At 37.5% G+C, this 17,089-nt stretch overlaps 1 protein-coding gene across 1 annotated transcript; it reads right to left on the reverse strand.

Moving 5' to 3' along the window:
* Positions 1 to 2,861: 2,861 nt before the first annotated feature.
* LOC143628364 (uncharacterized) lies at positions 2,862 to 3,524 on the reverse strand. The gene has a single exon (XM_077097979.1). It carries the CDS (start codon positions 3,522 to 3,524, stop codon positions 2,862 to 2,864), a length of 663 nt encoding a protein of 220 aa, XP_076954094.1.
* Between the last annotated feature and the right edge of the window lie 13,565 nt (positions 3,525 to 17,089).

Below are 17,089 nucleotides of genomic sequence, written 5' to 3' on the forward strand. Positions count from 1 at the left end.
CCCAGCCGCGTCATAAACATGCAACACGGGCCTCCTCACTTCGGGTCCTCCCCGAGTAATATATTTGACCCGGTCACAGTTTACATCACATACACATTCACATACACATTCACATACAAACATCTAATTCAAACATTCAACCAAACCATATCATCACATTCAATCCTTAAATAATGGATAATCTAGAAATTAATACTAGGCCTAATAGTATCCTCGAGCCTAGACCATGAATAATATATGTAACCTAAAGGAATATAAGACCATAAACGAGTCTAAAATATCCTAAGGCATAGAAGATAATTCAAACATAGCTTTCAAAATGCACAATCACGAATAAGACCATGTAATACCATCCAATAGTTTAAGCGATTAAAATCGGGTAAAATTTGTAATAGGGTGTGTATGCTAGCCAAAAACGTAAAAAGAATAAAAAGGGCATCATGAACTCACCTAAATCAATCGAACACCTGCATCGAGCTAGGAAATCCCTAAGTGCACAATCACAAGCAAGGGCCTGTAAATTATACACAACGCGTTACTAAACTAGACTGTAAGAACACTCTTGCCTAATGGGCCGTTCAATCCCAACACTCTGGCCCAAGACCCAACAACTTGGCCCAAGGCCCAATACTTTGGCCCAAGGCCCAACAACTTAGCCCAAGGCCCATACTTGGCCCAAGGCCCAATACTTTGGCCCAAGGCCCTACAACTTGGCCCAAGGCCCAACACTTGGCCCAAGGCCCAAAAACTTTACTTCAGCCCCTAAAACCTTTTAACTAACCAAAAAAACCCTACGATTATGGCCGGGGCTAACCATGATGCACAACTCACCCGCAGGTAATCAAATCGAGTCGAATACACGCGTAATCAACCTTAAAATCAGTTGTTAAACGAATCAGCCCCAAATTGACCAAATTCCCATTTTAATCTTTTCATTTATCATAAATATGTCACCCGAGTTGATGGGGTTGATAGTTCTTTTTTACAACTCTCAATTTAATATTTAAACGAAAATTCGCGCACCGCCGACTCGATTGACCAAGCACCAACCAAAACAGCCCCGAGCCTCAAAAGAATAATTTTCCCACAGCCCTTAAACCCCCCCCCCCCCCCCCGGGCTGTACAAACTGATTCGGCCGGTCATCTGATCGTTTAACGCATCAAACTCAACAATTGCCATTCCTACACCCGATAAACCCTAGTTTTCGAACTAAAATCGATTGACCGACCTAAACGCCTCCATTGGCCATGGAATTTTAGTATGATGTAAGTGACATACCTAGTATGATTTTGGTGAAAAAAACCCAATCAAAACAGCCCCAGAATTTCTCAATTGGACAGCCACCCTACAAGCCTACAACAAGTCGTTTAACGATCAATACGCGATGTATAAGGATGGTTTAAGGTGTAAAAGACTAGGGGGACATGGGACTCTCCTTGAATTGAAGTTTGGTACTTGGAATTGGTTTCAAAAAAAAGAAAAACGAGCCCCTAAGAGCTGCTCTCTAGTCCGATCGGTCAAGTGAAGAGGGGGCTAGGGTTTTTTTTATTATAATATAAAATATTACACTCTAGTCCCTTGAGTTGGAAATATGTAGCAAGTTGGGTGAAAAGTTAAGTGAGAAACGTTTACGAGGGTGGCCAGGAGCTCTCGGAAGAAAGCCGGGTCAAGCCCGAAGGTGTACGTAACACTACAAGGCTAAATCTTTTATCGGAAATTTACGGACGTTACACTCAATCCCCGCACTCAAGATTCGATATCCCAAGACAATGCCCTCGCGCACCATGAAATGACACTTCTCCCAGTTAAGGACCAGCTTGGTATCAACGCAACGAGACATCATCTTTTCAAGATTAGAAAGACAATGATCAAAGGAGCTCCCGAACACCGAAAAGTCATCCATGAAAATCTCCATGGAGTCCTCAATCATGTCATGAAAGATAGCCACCATGCATCTCTGAAATGTAGCTAGAGCGTTGCAATGTTCGAAGGGCATACGTTTATAGGCAAACGTGCCATAAGGACAAGTGAATGTGGTTTTCTCCTGGGCGTCTGGAGCTATGGGATCTTAAAATACCCAGAGAAACCATCAAGGAAGCAGTAGTACTGCTGACCTGCTAAACGCTCCAACATCTGGTCAATGAAGGGTAAAGGAAAGTGGTCTTTCCTGGTGGCATTGTTCAGTCTGCGATAGTCGATGCAGACTCTCCAACTAGTCACAGCTCTAGTGGGAATGAGCTCGTTCCTCTCATTGGTGACGACAGTCATGCCACCCTTTTTTGGAACCACTTGAACTGGACTAACCCAAGGGCTATCAGAAATGGGAAAGATGATCCCTGCATCAAGGAGTTTGATAATCTCTTTCTTCACCACCTCTTGCATCTTCGGATTTAGCCTTCTCTGAGGCAGAACGCCGGTTTTGAAAACATCCTCCATAAGGATTTTATGAGTGCAAAATGAGGTGTTTATACCTTTAATGTCGATAATCTTCCAAGCAATGGCCTCCTTGTACGCCCTGAGCACCTTCAACAACTTCATCTTCTCACCTCCATCAGTGCAGAAGCAATAATCACTGGTAACTTCCTCTCTTCATCTAGAAACGCATACTCCAAATGAGTGGGTAGATCTTTAAGCTCTAAGGAAGAAGGAGGACTCTCGACGGAAGGTCGATCCTTCGGATCAGCTCGCACGATCTCAGTCGATATGTCAGAATCAAGGGAGGACAACTCGGCGTCAGCATCAGATGGCTGTTCGGTCATGGAGACCATCTCAACCTCTGGAATCTCCCTATCTAGAATCTGTGTGTCTAAGGCGGAGCCTCCACATATGTCACTGAACCCCCCCCCCCCCGGCACATGAGTCATGATCGTATCAATGAAGTATAGGGAGTCATCAGCCGATTTGGGATGCTTGAGTGACAGTCGAACGTCAGCGTGACATTCTCATCCCCGACTCGAAGAATCAATTTACCATCGTGAATGTTGATCAACGCTTGCGCAGTAGCAAGAAAAGGTCTGCCTAGAATGAGCGGAACGCTATTGTCTTCGTTCATATCAAAAATGACGAAGCCCACCGGGAAGATGAACTGGCCGATACGAACGAGCATATTCTCAACAATCCAACGTGGGTATTTTACGGATCGGTCCGCCAGTTGAATGCTCATCCTCGTGGGCCTCGGCTCACCTAGACCTAATCTACTGAAAACAGAATACGACATAAGGTTAATGCTGGCCCCAAGGTCGGCCAATGCATGACTAACCGTATCATCGCCTAAAATGCAAGGAATCGTGAAACTCCCAGGATCGGCCATCTTTTCAGGCAACTTGCTCTGCAGAACAGTAGAGCATCCAGCACTAAGAGGAATGGAAGAGACTTCAGCTAACTTCTGCTTATTAGTGAGAATGTCCTTGAGGAACTTGGCATATTTAAGCATCTGAGTAAATGCCTCAAGGAATGGAACGTTTAGATGAAGTTGCTTAAGGAGTTCTAAGAATTTGGCGTTCTGCTCCTCGTCTCTGTCCATCTGAAGTCTCCCGGGATATGGCAATTTGGGCTTAAAAACTCTTAGTGGTGGTTTGGATTGCTTCTCAGCCAGTGCTGTACTTGCTGGGCTGCGACTCTGATGCACCTTGGCCGGTGGAGACTCCATCTGAATCTCCTCGCCCACCTGCTCCTCTACATTAACCACAGGCTCCTCGACAACTCCTTTTTTGCTTCCAAGATTATTGTGTGACCAGTAGCCTTCAAAAACTTCTTGCGGCTGCCTATTTTTCTTCTCAGTCGTGGTTCAAGGAAGAATGTTCTATTTTTTTTTTCCGCCGCTACTCCCTTCCTTCGTTTCTTTTGACCTACCTCTCATTCCTTTTATAATCATTTATGTCCCTTTCTTTCTTTTCCAATTACTTTTTCTCCAAGATATATTAACCCACATCTCTTTCTTAACTGTCTTTCTTTTTTTTTTAAAACCCAACAGGGCCGGCCCACCTCAATTCAATACACCAACACTCTATTCCATTCCAGTAGAATTATTTTAATTTCTTTGCTATGGTCCAACAACTAATTGTATTCCTGTTCGTCACAACTAAACATATAAAATAAATAAGTATGAACCAAAATTAAACCATATAGTTGACTTGTATTTATTTTCAGTGTGTATACACATATTTAATCCATGCAAATTCTCATTTAGCTCATATTTTAATTTATTTGAAAGTCACTATCTATATCGCACCCAATAATAACAAAAAATGCAAACTATATAATCTTGTATAATGTATCTATAGAATATGAGTAAATAAAATCAACCGATCAATAGTTATTGTTTCTAAGTATTTACTCATTTTTTAGCTTATAGTTACTGGAAACCTTTAAATTCATATACGAACCACTTTAGAATTATATTTAATAAAAATAAACTCAAAACTTATTAAAAGTGTAGAAAATATGTATATTATAATATGTATATTTTAAACCACATCAATGATCATATCAAATAAATAAATATTAACACTTGCGTTATTTGGAAAGGGTTTTCTAAATACATTGGACTTGTTTAATAAATTAATAATATGGATGATTTATATTTGAGAGAGACGATTCAATAATGTTATTTAAGATGGTTAAATAACAATATGTGAGACTTGTTCACTTGCATGTACCTAGATTTTGTTATGTAACCTTTTATTCATTATAACATGATATAAAAGTTTTATAACATGAAAATATATATATATATATATATATATATATATATATATATATATATATCGTAAATTATTTTATGTTATAAAAATAATTTTAATTTTGAAAAGATGGAAGGAAGCCCCCCCCCCCCCCCCCTTCTTTCCCTCTTCTCTTTCTTTCAAGGTAAGTTAAAGCATGCAAGGAGTTTCATTGGGAGTAAGTATGAGGTACATTTCAAACTCTCTCCTTTCTCTCTCTCACACAGAAGAACATCCAAAACACTCTTATTCTCTCTTCTTCCTTCCTTATTTTCGGCCAAGAAGTAAGATTATACAAGGGTGCCTTTCAAATGTAAGATTCCTAGCTAAGAGGTGTATTGTTTGAGGCTTAGGGTATGCAAGCTTGAGGAACTCCTCCATTGAAGTTCTTGTCTACCATTTCATCATTTCCTTCACCTTTTTCTTGGTTTTGAAAGGTAGACTTAACATGCATGAACTTCTAGTGACATGCATGTGCTTGTAAGTATGTTTTCGTATTTGGATCCAGGTTTGGGTTTTGCATGACTAAAATTGGTTTTACATTCATCAAATTAACAAGATTTAAAATATATATCCGCTGCGTTTTACATAAAAGTAAGGTTTTATGGCTTTGATAATCTTGTTAAAACCCTACTATGGCATCAAGAGCCGCTTATACGAATGCATGCTTCATTAGACCCAAAAATTTTTGGGTGTATGGTGGGGTTCACCATTTGGCCGAAAATTTTTGGGGTTTTGATTACCCCATGGTTTTTCAAGATTATACTTTACATGCATGTGGTAATCTTTAAAAACTAATTCACATGGTTGATTTATTATTTTGTTTAGACAAAACCCGAAACTTTCTATTTGGTTTCATATTGGCCGAAAGTTTTAAAGGAAAAGGGGGAACCATTTTGGTCTTGTGATTTTTACATATATGGATGTGTAATGGATGTTCGTAACCTGGCCATGGCCTTGTGTTTGGTTGAATGTTTATGTTGTGGTGTTTGTTTATTCATGTGGTTGTTTGTTCATTCAATATGGTTGTAATAATTTTATTTGGGTTTTGTAATCTATTTATTTATTTCATTTGGTTTGTAATAATAAGTAGATTAGTCGTATTTCTTTTACCATAGAAAATTGTTTTAGGATACAATTTTGTAAAAGAAGATGCAAGGAAGGAAGCCCAAATAAAGTGAAGGAGACCACACACGGAGTGAACCCTTAAAGCATTTGGATGCGGAATCAAGTGGGATTTCGCCGACACAAGCTTATGATCTTTTGGGTCCCTTAGGAGAGATTTTGGGCACACTTGTTTTCGGTCAACAAGTGTAGTCAAAATTAGGTGGCTATGGTTATGAACTTGTGATTGTGTGTTTTATGCTTGTGTGGTTGATTTACTTTTGCTTATGTTATTGCAATATGGATTGTTAACAACTTAAAATCAACAACTTGCATAAAATTGGTTCCTTAGAAATCGTTAGGTAATAAAATTGGCTTTATTAAAGGCTAATGATTTCATAATAAAATGGGTTTTTATTAATAGGAACTTTGAAAATGGGTTTTTAAACTAAGTACCATACATTTGAATGCATGCAAATGCAAGGCACATAAATTGTTTGCCAAACTAGAATTTTAGAAAATGAAAATCCCTTTTATAAAATAAGTCAAACACCATCCTTTTATACAACACTCGAATCACTTGGGAACTTGATGTGGGATAAAGGTCACCTAACTATATTGGAGGAAACTTGTGAGTTTAAGGTGAGTTTACCATATTTGTGGGATAAAGGTCACCTAACCACTTGTATGTGTAAGCTCACACGTATGTATAAGTAGGACGACTTAAATCGGAAACCATGTGAATAGGGTCACCGAAGCATGGCGTACAATGGTGTTGATGGAATTAAACATGCCAACTAAACATAAGATGTTTAACCGTCCCGTAAGACTAGAAGTTGCAAAGGCTTGCAATCGTCAAATGTTGACTACCTTGTTATTTTGAATGGTAGGATAAAAGTCACCTAACTACTATTTAAATGTAACGTTGGGTTCTAGATTTTAATCATTAATTGTCTAGGAGACATAAAGGGTATTAACGATTAAAATTAATTATTGATATCGAAAATACTAAATTGAGCTTTGTTAAATTTGTTGATGGCCGTAATCAACAATCCACCTAACACTATTATCCCACCCGTTCATAACCTATCACTAAGAGCTATACTCGATAAGGATCATCTAAACTACAACAACTTTATGGATTGGTATCAAAACTTGAGAATCGTTCTCAAGTAAGAAAATAAATCCTACGTATTAGAGAATCCTATTCCCGATGAACCTAGCATTGATGATACCAATGACTATAACAATTGGGTAAAACACAATGAAGATTCGGTGCAAGTTTCTTGCCTCATGTTGTGAACAATGATTCCCGAGATTCAACAGGATTTTGAACTTCATGGGGCATACGGCATGATCACCCAACTTAAGGAAATGCTCCTTACACAAGCTAGGGTGGAACGCTTCGAAACTGTTCGAGCGCTTCATGCATGTCGTATGGAAGAAACCCAATCGGTTTCCTCTTACGTGCTTAAAATGAAAAGCCAAATTGATCGTCTCGAATGGTTAAATTGTCCCGTCTCAAAAGAGTTAGCCACGGATTTGATCCTAAATGGCTTAACCAAGAATTTTGAGACTTTTTTTATGAATTATAACATGAATGGATGGGACAAAAGCATTGGTGAGCATCATGCAATGCTTAAAACGGCCGAGAAAGGAATTGGTATAAGGGTTTTACCCGTTCTCACGATCAATGAAGGAGGAAATAGGAAGAGGCATCAACCGGAACCCAAGGCAAAGGTTGCCAAAGGTAAGGGACAAGTCAACGGTAGGTTTAAGGGAAAGGCTAAAGCGGAACCACGCAAACTGAAAGAAAATAAGCCAAAGGCTTGCGCGGAGGATCCGTGCTTTGGTTTTGGGGAGATAGGGCATTGCATGAGGAATTGTCCAACCTATTTAAAAGAGTTGAAAGCTAAGAGGGATGCGGGGCAAACCTCAGGTATAACTTTCATGATTCATGTTGATCTTAATATTATTTCCTCTAACACATGGGTATTGGATATCGGATGTGGGACTCATATTTGCAATTTGTTGCAGGGGTTTAAAGGAAACGATGGATTTAAGAAGGGAGATATAAGTCTCTTCATGGGAAACGGAGCAAAGGTTGTTGTTGAAGCCTAAGGGGACTACATTTTGAAGCTTCCAAATGATTTGGTAGTTGTTTTAAATAATGTTTTGTATGCTCCAAGTTTGACTAGGAATATTATCTCCGTTTCTTTGTTAAGACAATATGGTTTTGATTTTAAATTTGTGGACGATTGTATTTGTGTTTTTATGAATGATGTCTTTTATTTAAAGCGATTCCGTCTAATGGCATTTATGAATTAGTTCATGATAGCACATATTATGATAACACATCTTATGATAACACATTGTACCAATCAAGCACCAAGAGACTCAAAATGGATTTGAGTAATACCTATCTTTGGCATTGTCGCCTTGGTCACATAAACAAAGATCGCATACATACACTTCAAAAGAATGGCCTTTTGGAATCAAGTGAAGACGATTCATTTGATAACTGTGAGTCTTGTTTACTTGAAAAGATGACCGAGGACCCTTTTAGTGGAACAAACAAAAGGGCAAAAGACTTATTAGGTATCATACATTCGGTTGTATGTGGTCCTTTTAAGGTAATGACAAGGAATGGTGAAAGATACTTTATTACCTTTATTGACGATTATAGTCGTTATGCGTATGTGTACTTGTTAAGACACAAAGATGAAGCTTTTGAAATGTTTAAAATATTCCAAAATGAAGTACAAAATCAACTCGATAAAACCATCAAAGTACTTCGTTCGGATAGAGGAGGTGAATACCTAAGTGATGCTTTCCGAAATCATCTTAGAAGTTGTGGGATCATCTCACAACTTACTCCACCTGGAGCACCACAACATAATGGTGTGTCCGAGAGGAGGAACCGAACTCTATTGGATATGATTTGATCTATGATGGCTAGAAGCACATTTCCTCTATCATTTTGGGGTTTCGCATTGCTCTCCACGGCCCGTATTCTAAATATGGCCCCAACCAAGAAAGTGGACAAGACACCATTTGAAATATGGAATGGAAGGGCTCCATCATTATCATATTTAAAGGTATGGGGTTGTGAGGCTTATGTCAAGAACACCACCCAAAACAAACTTGAAAGTAGATCCACTAAGTGTATCTTTGTAGGATATCCAAAGGACTCCATGGGATATTATTTCTACAACCCAACCGAGCAAAAGGTGTTCATTGCTCGAAAGGCTGAGTTCATGGAAACCAAGTTCCTTATGGAAGGTACTAGTAGAATGGTGAAACTCGAGGAGGATCGAGAACCACAAGCCAATACACATTTGGTTGATACTAGCAATCAACAAGAGGTTGTTGAGAATGATCAAATGGTTGATCAAAACACATAAAACGTTTGCAAATCAGGTAGAATTAGTCATCCACCCAAAATATATGGATTTTTCATGGATGGATGCTATGTGGTAGATTCGGATGAACCAACCACATACCTTGCTGCAATGTCACAATCCGATTGTGACAAATGGCTTGAAACCATGAACGTTGAGATGTAATCCATGCATGACAACCAAGTATGGGATTTGGTTTTACCACCTCTTAATTCCAAACCGGTTGTAAGTAAGTGGGTTTACAAGAAGAAGACCGATATGAATGGAAACTTGGATACTTATAAAGCACGACTTGTAGCAAAAGGTTGTTGGTTCAGCCGGGACCGAGACGATCCGAGCGCGTTCGAGACGGAAGGTTTGAAAACCAAAGACGGACAGAAACAAACACGAAACAAACGATTTCATTGATAAAAACGAAAGATTACATGCTTGTTAAACACTGAAATCACGATCTATGGCAGGGGGAGGTCGAGCATGGCCTCCCCCCTCATCCGGACAGCACCTGGGCCCCGGGCACGCAAAAACCTTAAACTCTTCCCTGTTCACGCCTGAAAGCTGGTATTTATACCCGCTGCCATTCGGTCAGGACTCATTCGATCGAATGAGTCCTATTCGATCGAATGGCAGACTCATTCGATCGAATCAGAAACTCATTCGATCGAATGAGTATCCATTTGAAAATGCTCTTTCAAATGGATCACTTTCAGCGTGAACCATTACCTAGGTGTACAGCATACAACATAAACATTCTAAACTATTGTCCAAGCGACGGCCACACAATGTGCACCAACAAAGGTTTTACTCAAACTTAAGGAGTTGATTATGAAAAGACTTTCTCTCCCGTTGCAATGCTAAAGTCTATTAGGATATTATTTGCCATGGCCGCATATTATGACTATGAGATATGGAAAATGGATGTCAAAACCACTTTTCTAAATGGGCATCTTGAGGAAGATGTCTATATGGTTCAGCCCGAAGGTTTTGTTGATCCACAACATCCTAATAAAGTATGCAAGTTAAAGAAATCAATCTATGGATTGAAGCAAGCATCTAGAAGTTGAAATCACCGTTTTGATGAAGAAGTTAAGAAATTTGGATTCATCAAGAACGCTGATGAAGCTTTTGTGTATAAGAAAGCTAGTGGGAGCATCATCACTTTCTTAGTATTGTATGTTGATGCCATACTGCTATTTGAAAATGACATTCGAACCATGGAAGGTGTAAAAGCATGGCTTGGAAGTTGTTTTCCATCAAAGATCTTGGTGAAGCTGCCTATATTTTGGGAATAAAGATCTATAGGGATAGATCAAGGCCGCTAATAGGTTTAAACCAAAGTACATACATTGACAAAATCTTGAAAAGGTTCAAGATGGAGAACTCTAAGAGAGGTTTGATACCTATTCCAAGAGGAACAATATTGAGTGCATCTCAATGTCCAAGCTCAAAGGATGAGCAAGAGAAAATGAATGGAATCCCATATGCATCGGCTATAGGATCCATCATGTATGCAATGATATGTACTAGACCGGATGTATCATGCGCTTTAAGCATGATAAGTAGATTCCAACATAATCCGGGAAGTAGCCATTGGATGGAGGTTAAGAGTATATTGAAATACCTTACAAGGACTAAGGACATGTTTCTAATATACAGTTCTGGTGAGGAGGAACTCGTTGTAAAGGGTTACACGGATGCGAGTTTCCAAACCGATCGAGATTATTCTCGATCATAATCGGGCTATGTTTTCATTATGAATGGTGGGGCAGTCTCTTGGAAGAGTTCAAAACAAGATGTGGTAGCATTGTCCACCACAGAATCAGAATACATCACCGCTTCATTGGCAGCTCAAGAAGCTGCTTGGATAAGGAAATTCATTGCCGATATAGGGGTAGTCCATACCATTCAGGACCTTCTAGAGATATTTTGTGACAACGAGGGTGCGATTGCTCAAATCAAGGAACCTCGTGCAAATCAAAAGACGAGGAACATTGAGCGCAGATTCAACTAGATAAGGGATGAAGTTGAGAAAGGAAAGATATGTATTTGCAAAGTTCACATCGATCAAAACAAGAAGGCTAAAGCATGAAGTTCACACTTGTGCCTTAGGACTTCGATATTCCAGTGATTGAATATGATCAATTTTGTATTTGGATACCGGAACAATTGTTATTTTCGCTCATTCATATGATTATGGTTTATGATTATGACATTTTGAGTTGTGTTCCATTTTAGCATGTTTAAATCCATGAATAAGTTAATTATTCTAAATGTCCGTAGTCGTTCATATTTGTGGGAACAAGTATGAAGGTAAGACTATTATGAACTTGAATTTTTGAATATTCATAAGGTATGAATATAGAGCAAAAGGTTGCTGCCAAGGTTCATAGATATTTATGAGATATAAATATTGGACTGACCCGCTCTCAAATGCTACTACATGGAATCTTTGTGATTGATCATAAGTAAATTTGAGGAAAGGCGAATATCATAATATCCTCCGACCTGAGATACATATTGGGTCTTGATATTCACCAAATATTATACTTTGACTTAGTTCTTCGCTGCTCTGAAACATGACGGTACATAAGGCTACGATCAGGTATAGTACAAGGTGATTGTGAGACACATATGTAGTCAAAAGGGGATTTGTACCTCTTATTCGTTGAGAGTAAGATGTCTAAGGCCTGTTAAGTTAAATCAATAGAGAATGATCACTCTGTGTCTCTGGGTTTAACATGACTTCTGAGACTAAAGGATAAATGATAGTTTCACCTAAATCATTTCAAGTAAGGGACTTGAAGGGGATGATGTTATTGAATGGAACTTCGTCATGCGTATTAGGGGTAGTAAACCGTAGTTAGGCGGTATTTGCTACTTGCATCAATTTTCTATGTATCTTGTGCAAGTGGGAGATTGTCGGAATCGGTCTTTCCGAGACACATGTTATTATTGATGTGGCTAGTACGTTATGATCCAAGTCGTGTCATACCCAATAACAACCTAGACAAACACCAATAATATTTGTTTATATATGATATGATCATATCAAATAAATAAATATTAACACTTATGCTATTTGGAAAGGGGTTTCTAAATACATTGTACTTGTGTAACAAATAAATCATATGGGTTATTTATATTTTGAGAGAGACGATTCCATAATATTATTTAAGATGGTTAAAAAACAATATGTGAGACTTGTTCACTTGCATATACCTACATTTTGTTATGTAACCTTTTATTCATTATAACATGATATAAAAATTTTATAACATGAAAATATATATATATATATATATATATATATATATCATAATTTATTTTATGTTATAAAAATAATTTGATTTTTGAAAAGATGGAAGGAAGCCCCCCCCCCCCCCCCCCCCTCTTTCCCTCTTCTCTTTCCTTCTTTGTAAGATAAAACATGCAAGGAGTTTCATTGGGAGTAAGCGTGAGGAGCATTTCAAACTCTCTCATTTCTCTCACACACACACAAGAACATCCAAACCACTCTTATTCTCTCTTCTTCTGATATGGGTTAAAGTATACATATTATATATAAATATTTTCTACACTTTAAATTGGTTTTGAGTTGGTTTTTATTGAATATTATACTAAAGTGGCTCGTATGCAAAGTCTAAATGTTTTAAGAGACAACGAGCAAAAACTTGGAGCATGTTTACAAACTTGAGACCAACGAGTGAATATCCGAATAGAGTTTGCATATTATTATTATTGTTATTATGTATTTAGTTCAAAATATAAAGTAATTAACAATGATGATTGTTAGATAATGAAATTTCAAGTTAGGTTTAGTTAAAAAACAAAATAAAAGAAAATCAAAAAATTAATTGAGCTTCTCATGTTGGGCTGATAGCGAGAGTTTTAAAAATAAATTAATTAATGGGCTCAATTAGTGTATGGTATTAATCACTTAGTCCGTTTAACAAATTATGTTTTGACAGCATAAATACAAAAGTCGGTTTACAAATGGGCCGATTACTTTGACTTGTGGAACAAGAAAAGGACAAGCATTATATAAAGGGATCATCATTATTGTTTTGAGAAGAGGACGGAAGACAGATTTTTTTTGGGAGAAAGAGCAGCCGTGAGCAACAAAAGGAGATCACAAGGCAAGGAGAGAAAGAGCATCTTTGGTTCAAACAAATAGCATCCGGGTTCAACGCCTTCTCATCCAAAAATCCTTATTAGTCGGTTTTAATCCATTATTTTCGTCATGAATTTATTGTTTAAACCTATTTACTTTCTTTTGTTCTTGAGTATGGTTGTTGGCTAAACCCTTAGACCGCCTAGGCTTATGTGAACCTACTTTGATGTTTTGATTTGACTTGGGATTTATTTATTGTTATGGTTTTTATGGTTTAGTAAAAGATTCATTTATAATTAATTGATGCATATGGATATTTAGGATTGTTTGATGAGTTTTATTCCATAGCTTTCCTTGATTATTGTTTGTCATATGATAGGGTGCTATTAGATCAATTACTTTGTGTTCTTGATTATTTTATGGTTGATTTCATGATAAGATCATAGGAATAATATTGTAAAATAAACCTAAGTGTGCTGTTAACCTAAAATCTGTAAAGTGCTAGGTTATTGATAGATCTTTTTTATTCAATCTTGTTAGATTTAGTTCTTCGTAAGGAGTTCGTCTAGGGTTGATTATTTATTATTGTCTATTGAATCAATTAAATATTTTAAATTGCCTTTGATTTCCGCGTTGTAAGGTAGGATTTCGTATAAAGGAACTAGATCATAATTAATTAGGTGACCGTAAGGGAACTTGATTTTTAATACTGTTGTGCGTTAAAATTTATTGGAAACCCATAGGTGTCTTCTTGAGAGGGTCAGGGGTCCTGTCCGGGTTTTCTTTTAAGTGTCTATTTTACGATCCCAGTCCATAACTAAATATTTTCCTGGGTTAATTCAGTATTGAAATTCAGGGGATTCTAGCCTAGGTAGTTTTCTCATCATCATCTTATTTTCACAACAAACTTTGTTTTCGTTTAAATTACTTATTTTCTTAATTAGTTTTTAATTATAGTATTTAATTAGTTTTTTTAATAAAAACGCCCCAAATAAATATAATTAATTAGTCGTGTTTTGTAGTCAAGCCTAATTGTAACGCCCATTAATTCCGGTTTCAAGAATTAAAGCTTGTAGAGTATGTATAATTCTCGGGATTTATCCGACGTTTCTCGGAAGCCTTTATGTTATCCCTGTACGTTAAAGAACTTAACTTTTCCTTCTATTTTGCCTTACGCTTCAATCTGGAGGGACTAGAGTGTAATATCTTATGTTACAACATAAACTAACCCTAGCCCCTTGCAATGTTGCGATCGGCAGATTAGAGCAGGCCCTAGACCCACGATTTTCCTTTTTGCAGCCAATTCTAAGCCATGAAAACTTCAATTCAAGGTCGGCTTTATGATTCCCCATGTCTTTTACACCTTAATTGATCATATTAACGCGCTTATTGGTCGTTAAGTTTGAGTTTTGATGATAACAGTTTGCTGAAAGATTCGTATACGTTTATTGTAGGGTCTGTAACGCGATGATGATCCATTTTTTTGATCGATTCTTGATTCTATTATGTTCTAATTTGAGTCTAGTTTCCAGAAAGGTATAACACGTAATTTTTGGACGAGATTTGAATGGTTTTTATGAATTTATAAAATCGAGTGTCAAAGCTGATGCGGGATGACGGATTCTGGTCTGTCTTCCCGACGTCATAAACTTTTTTCGACAGGTCCAAATTGGTTGGTTCCACTTCTGGAAGTTAATATTTTGAGTTAGGAACCAAACTCAATTGGATTCGTTTAATTTGGTTCGGTAATGAATTTTATAAAAATAAAATCATTTTGTTGTGCACTGAAATAGCTGCACGTACCTTGCTGTGTTGGAGAAATTTTTATAATTTTTTGTGTCCAATAGAAAAATATAATAAAAATATTTTTATAAACCTAAGACATTTATTAAAGTCTGGTAAAAATTTAATAATTTATTTCAAAGGTTATCCTATGTAATTAAATGCATCTTCGCATGCTAAAATCTACACGTTTTACTCGTTATTGATCGATAAGTTCGTTTTAGGCTTAACCGGTGGATGTTCAATTGTGTTCTTGTCGGGGCTGTTTGAAGTGAGTTCTTGCATCACAATCTTCCTAGGTATGTCCCGTATATCATACTCAAAGATCATGTTCTTAGGTGTTCGTTAAGTTGATCAACTAGTTGTAGTTTGATTGTTATGTTCGGTTGTCTAGAATTGTTGAGTTTGATGAGTTAATCGGTTGGATGACCAACCGAATCAGTTTGCATGGCCCTAGGGGAGTCCAAGGGCTGTGGGAAAATTATTTTTTTGATGCTCGGGGCTGTTGTGGTTAGTGCTTCGTTAATCGAGTCGGCGGTGCGCGAAATTTCATTTAAATGTTAAAGTAAGAGTTGTAAAAAGGACCCGTCAACCCTATCAACTCGGGTGACATAATCTTGATGAATGAAAAGATTTAAAATAGAATTTGGTCCATTCGGGGCTGATTCGTTTAACAAATGGGTTTAAGGTTTATTACACGCGCATTCGACCCGATTTGACTATCCTTGGCCTTGGGCCAGGTATTGGGCCTTGGGCCAGGTGTTGGGCCTTGGACCACGTGTTGGGCCTTGGGCCAAGTGTTGGGCCTTGGGCCAAGTTGTTGGGCCCTGGGCCAAAGTGTTGGGCTTGTATGGCCCATTAGGCTAGAGTGTTCCTACAGTCAAGTTTAGTAACGCGTTATGTATAATTTACAGGCCCTTGCTTGTGATTGGGCCCTTAGGAACTTCCTAGCTCGTTGCAAGTATTCGATCGATCTCAGGTGAGTTCATGATGCCCCTCTTACTCATTTTACTTTTGGGCTAGCATGCGCACCTAAATGTTTTCTTACTTGATGAAATGTTTTTAAAATGATTTTATATAGGCTTGCTAGTATATGGTAAGCCTTGGGATGTTAAATATATATATATATATATATATATATATATATGTATGTATGTATATACATTATTTCTTGGCCTCTATTTGGCTATGTTGTAGTCGTTTCGACTACTGATGTTGTGTATGCCTACTTCGTGTTTGCATGCACTGATGTTACGTGTTTGGATTGTACGTTTGCTCGACCCTAATGTTATACGTGGATGTTATATATATACTGTTATGTATATAGGGATGTTATTGAATGGATGTTTACATATACATTTGTATATGTATCTATGAGGATGTTTAAGTTCGATAATGATGATTAGATGGATGTACCCTTTTACTTTTAGAAAACCTTTGGTATGGCTATCATGATTTTACTACTAATATCTTTTACTTAAAACTTGAACTCACTCAGCTCAAGCTGACTTTGTGTGCATGTTAGTGTAAGTTTCAGGATTTGGAAGAGGATGTCTTATCGCTTGGACGTGCACGGAGCTACTTGGATGGTGAAGGGCATACTGGAAGGAAGAATTGTTTATGAATATTTTATTTCAAGGAAACTTATAAAAGTTATACTTATTTTGGTTCTTGGGCAAAATTCCCGGGTTTCGGGAACTTATTTCATTTTTCATGTTTTCCGCAAAATTATACTTTGATACGTTTGTTTTAATGGAAGAAACGGTTTTTAGGTTTATTAAATTTTACGAGTGTTTGAATGATTACCAACTGTGGGGTTCCCGGGGTTCGGGGCCTTACACTAATTAGCTAATAAACGTAATATAGAGAGTCTCATGGGTTCGATATCCAGACTTAGTTAGCTTTACTAGAGTCGATCGGTTCACTTGCCGGTTAGTAGTTTAGTCGAGTTTTAGAGAGTCTAGAGTATTAC

Source organism: Bidens hawaiensis, unplaced genomic scaffold (genome assembly GCF_021521415.1).
Source record: "Bidens hawaiensis isolate Kalapana, Puna unplaced genomic scaffold, B.hawaiensis_p1.1 tig00004931_1, whole genome shotgun sequence".
Lineage (NCBI taxonomy): Eukaryota > Viridiplantae > Streptophyta > Magnoliopsida > Asterales > Asteraceae > Bidens > Bidens hawaiensis.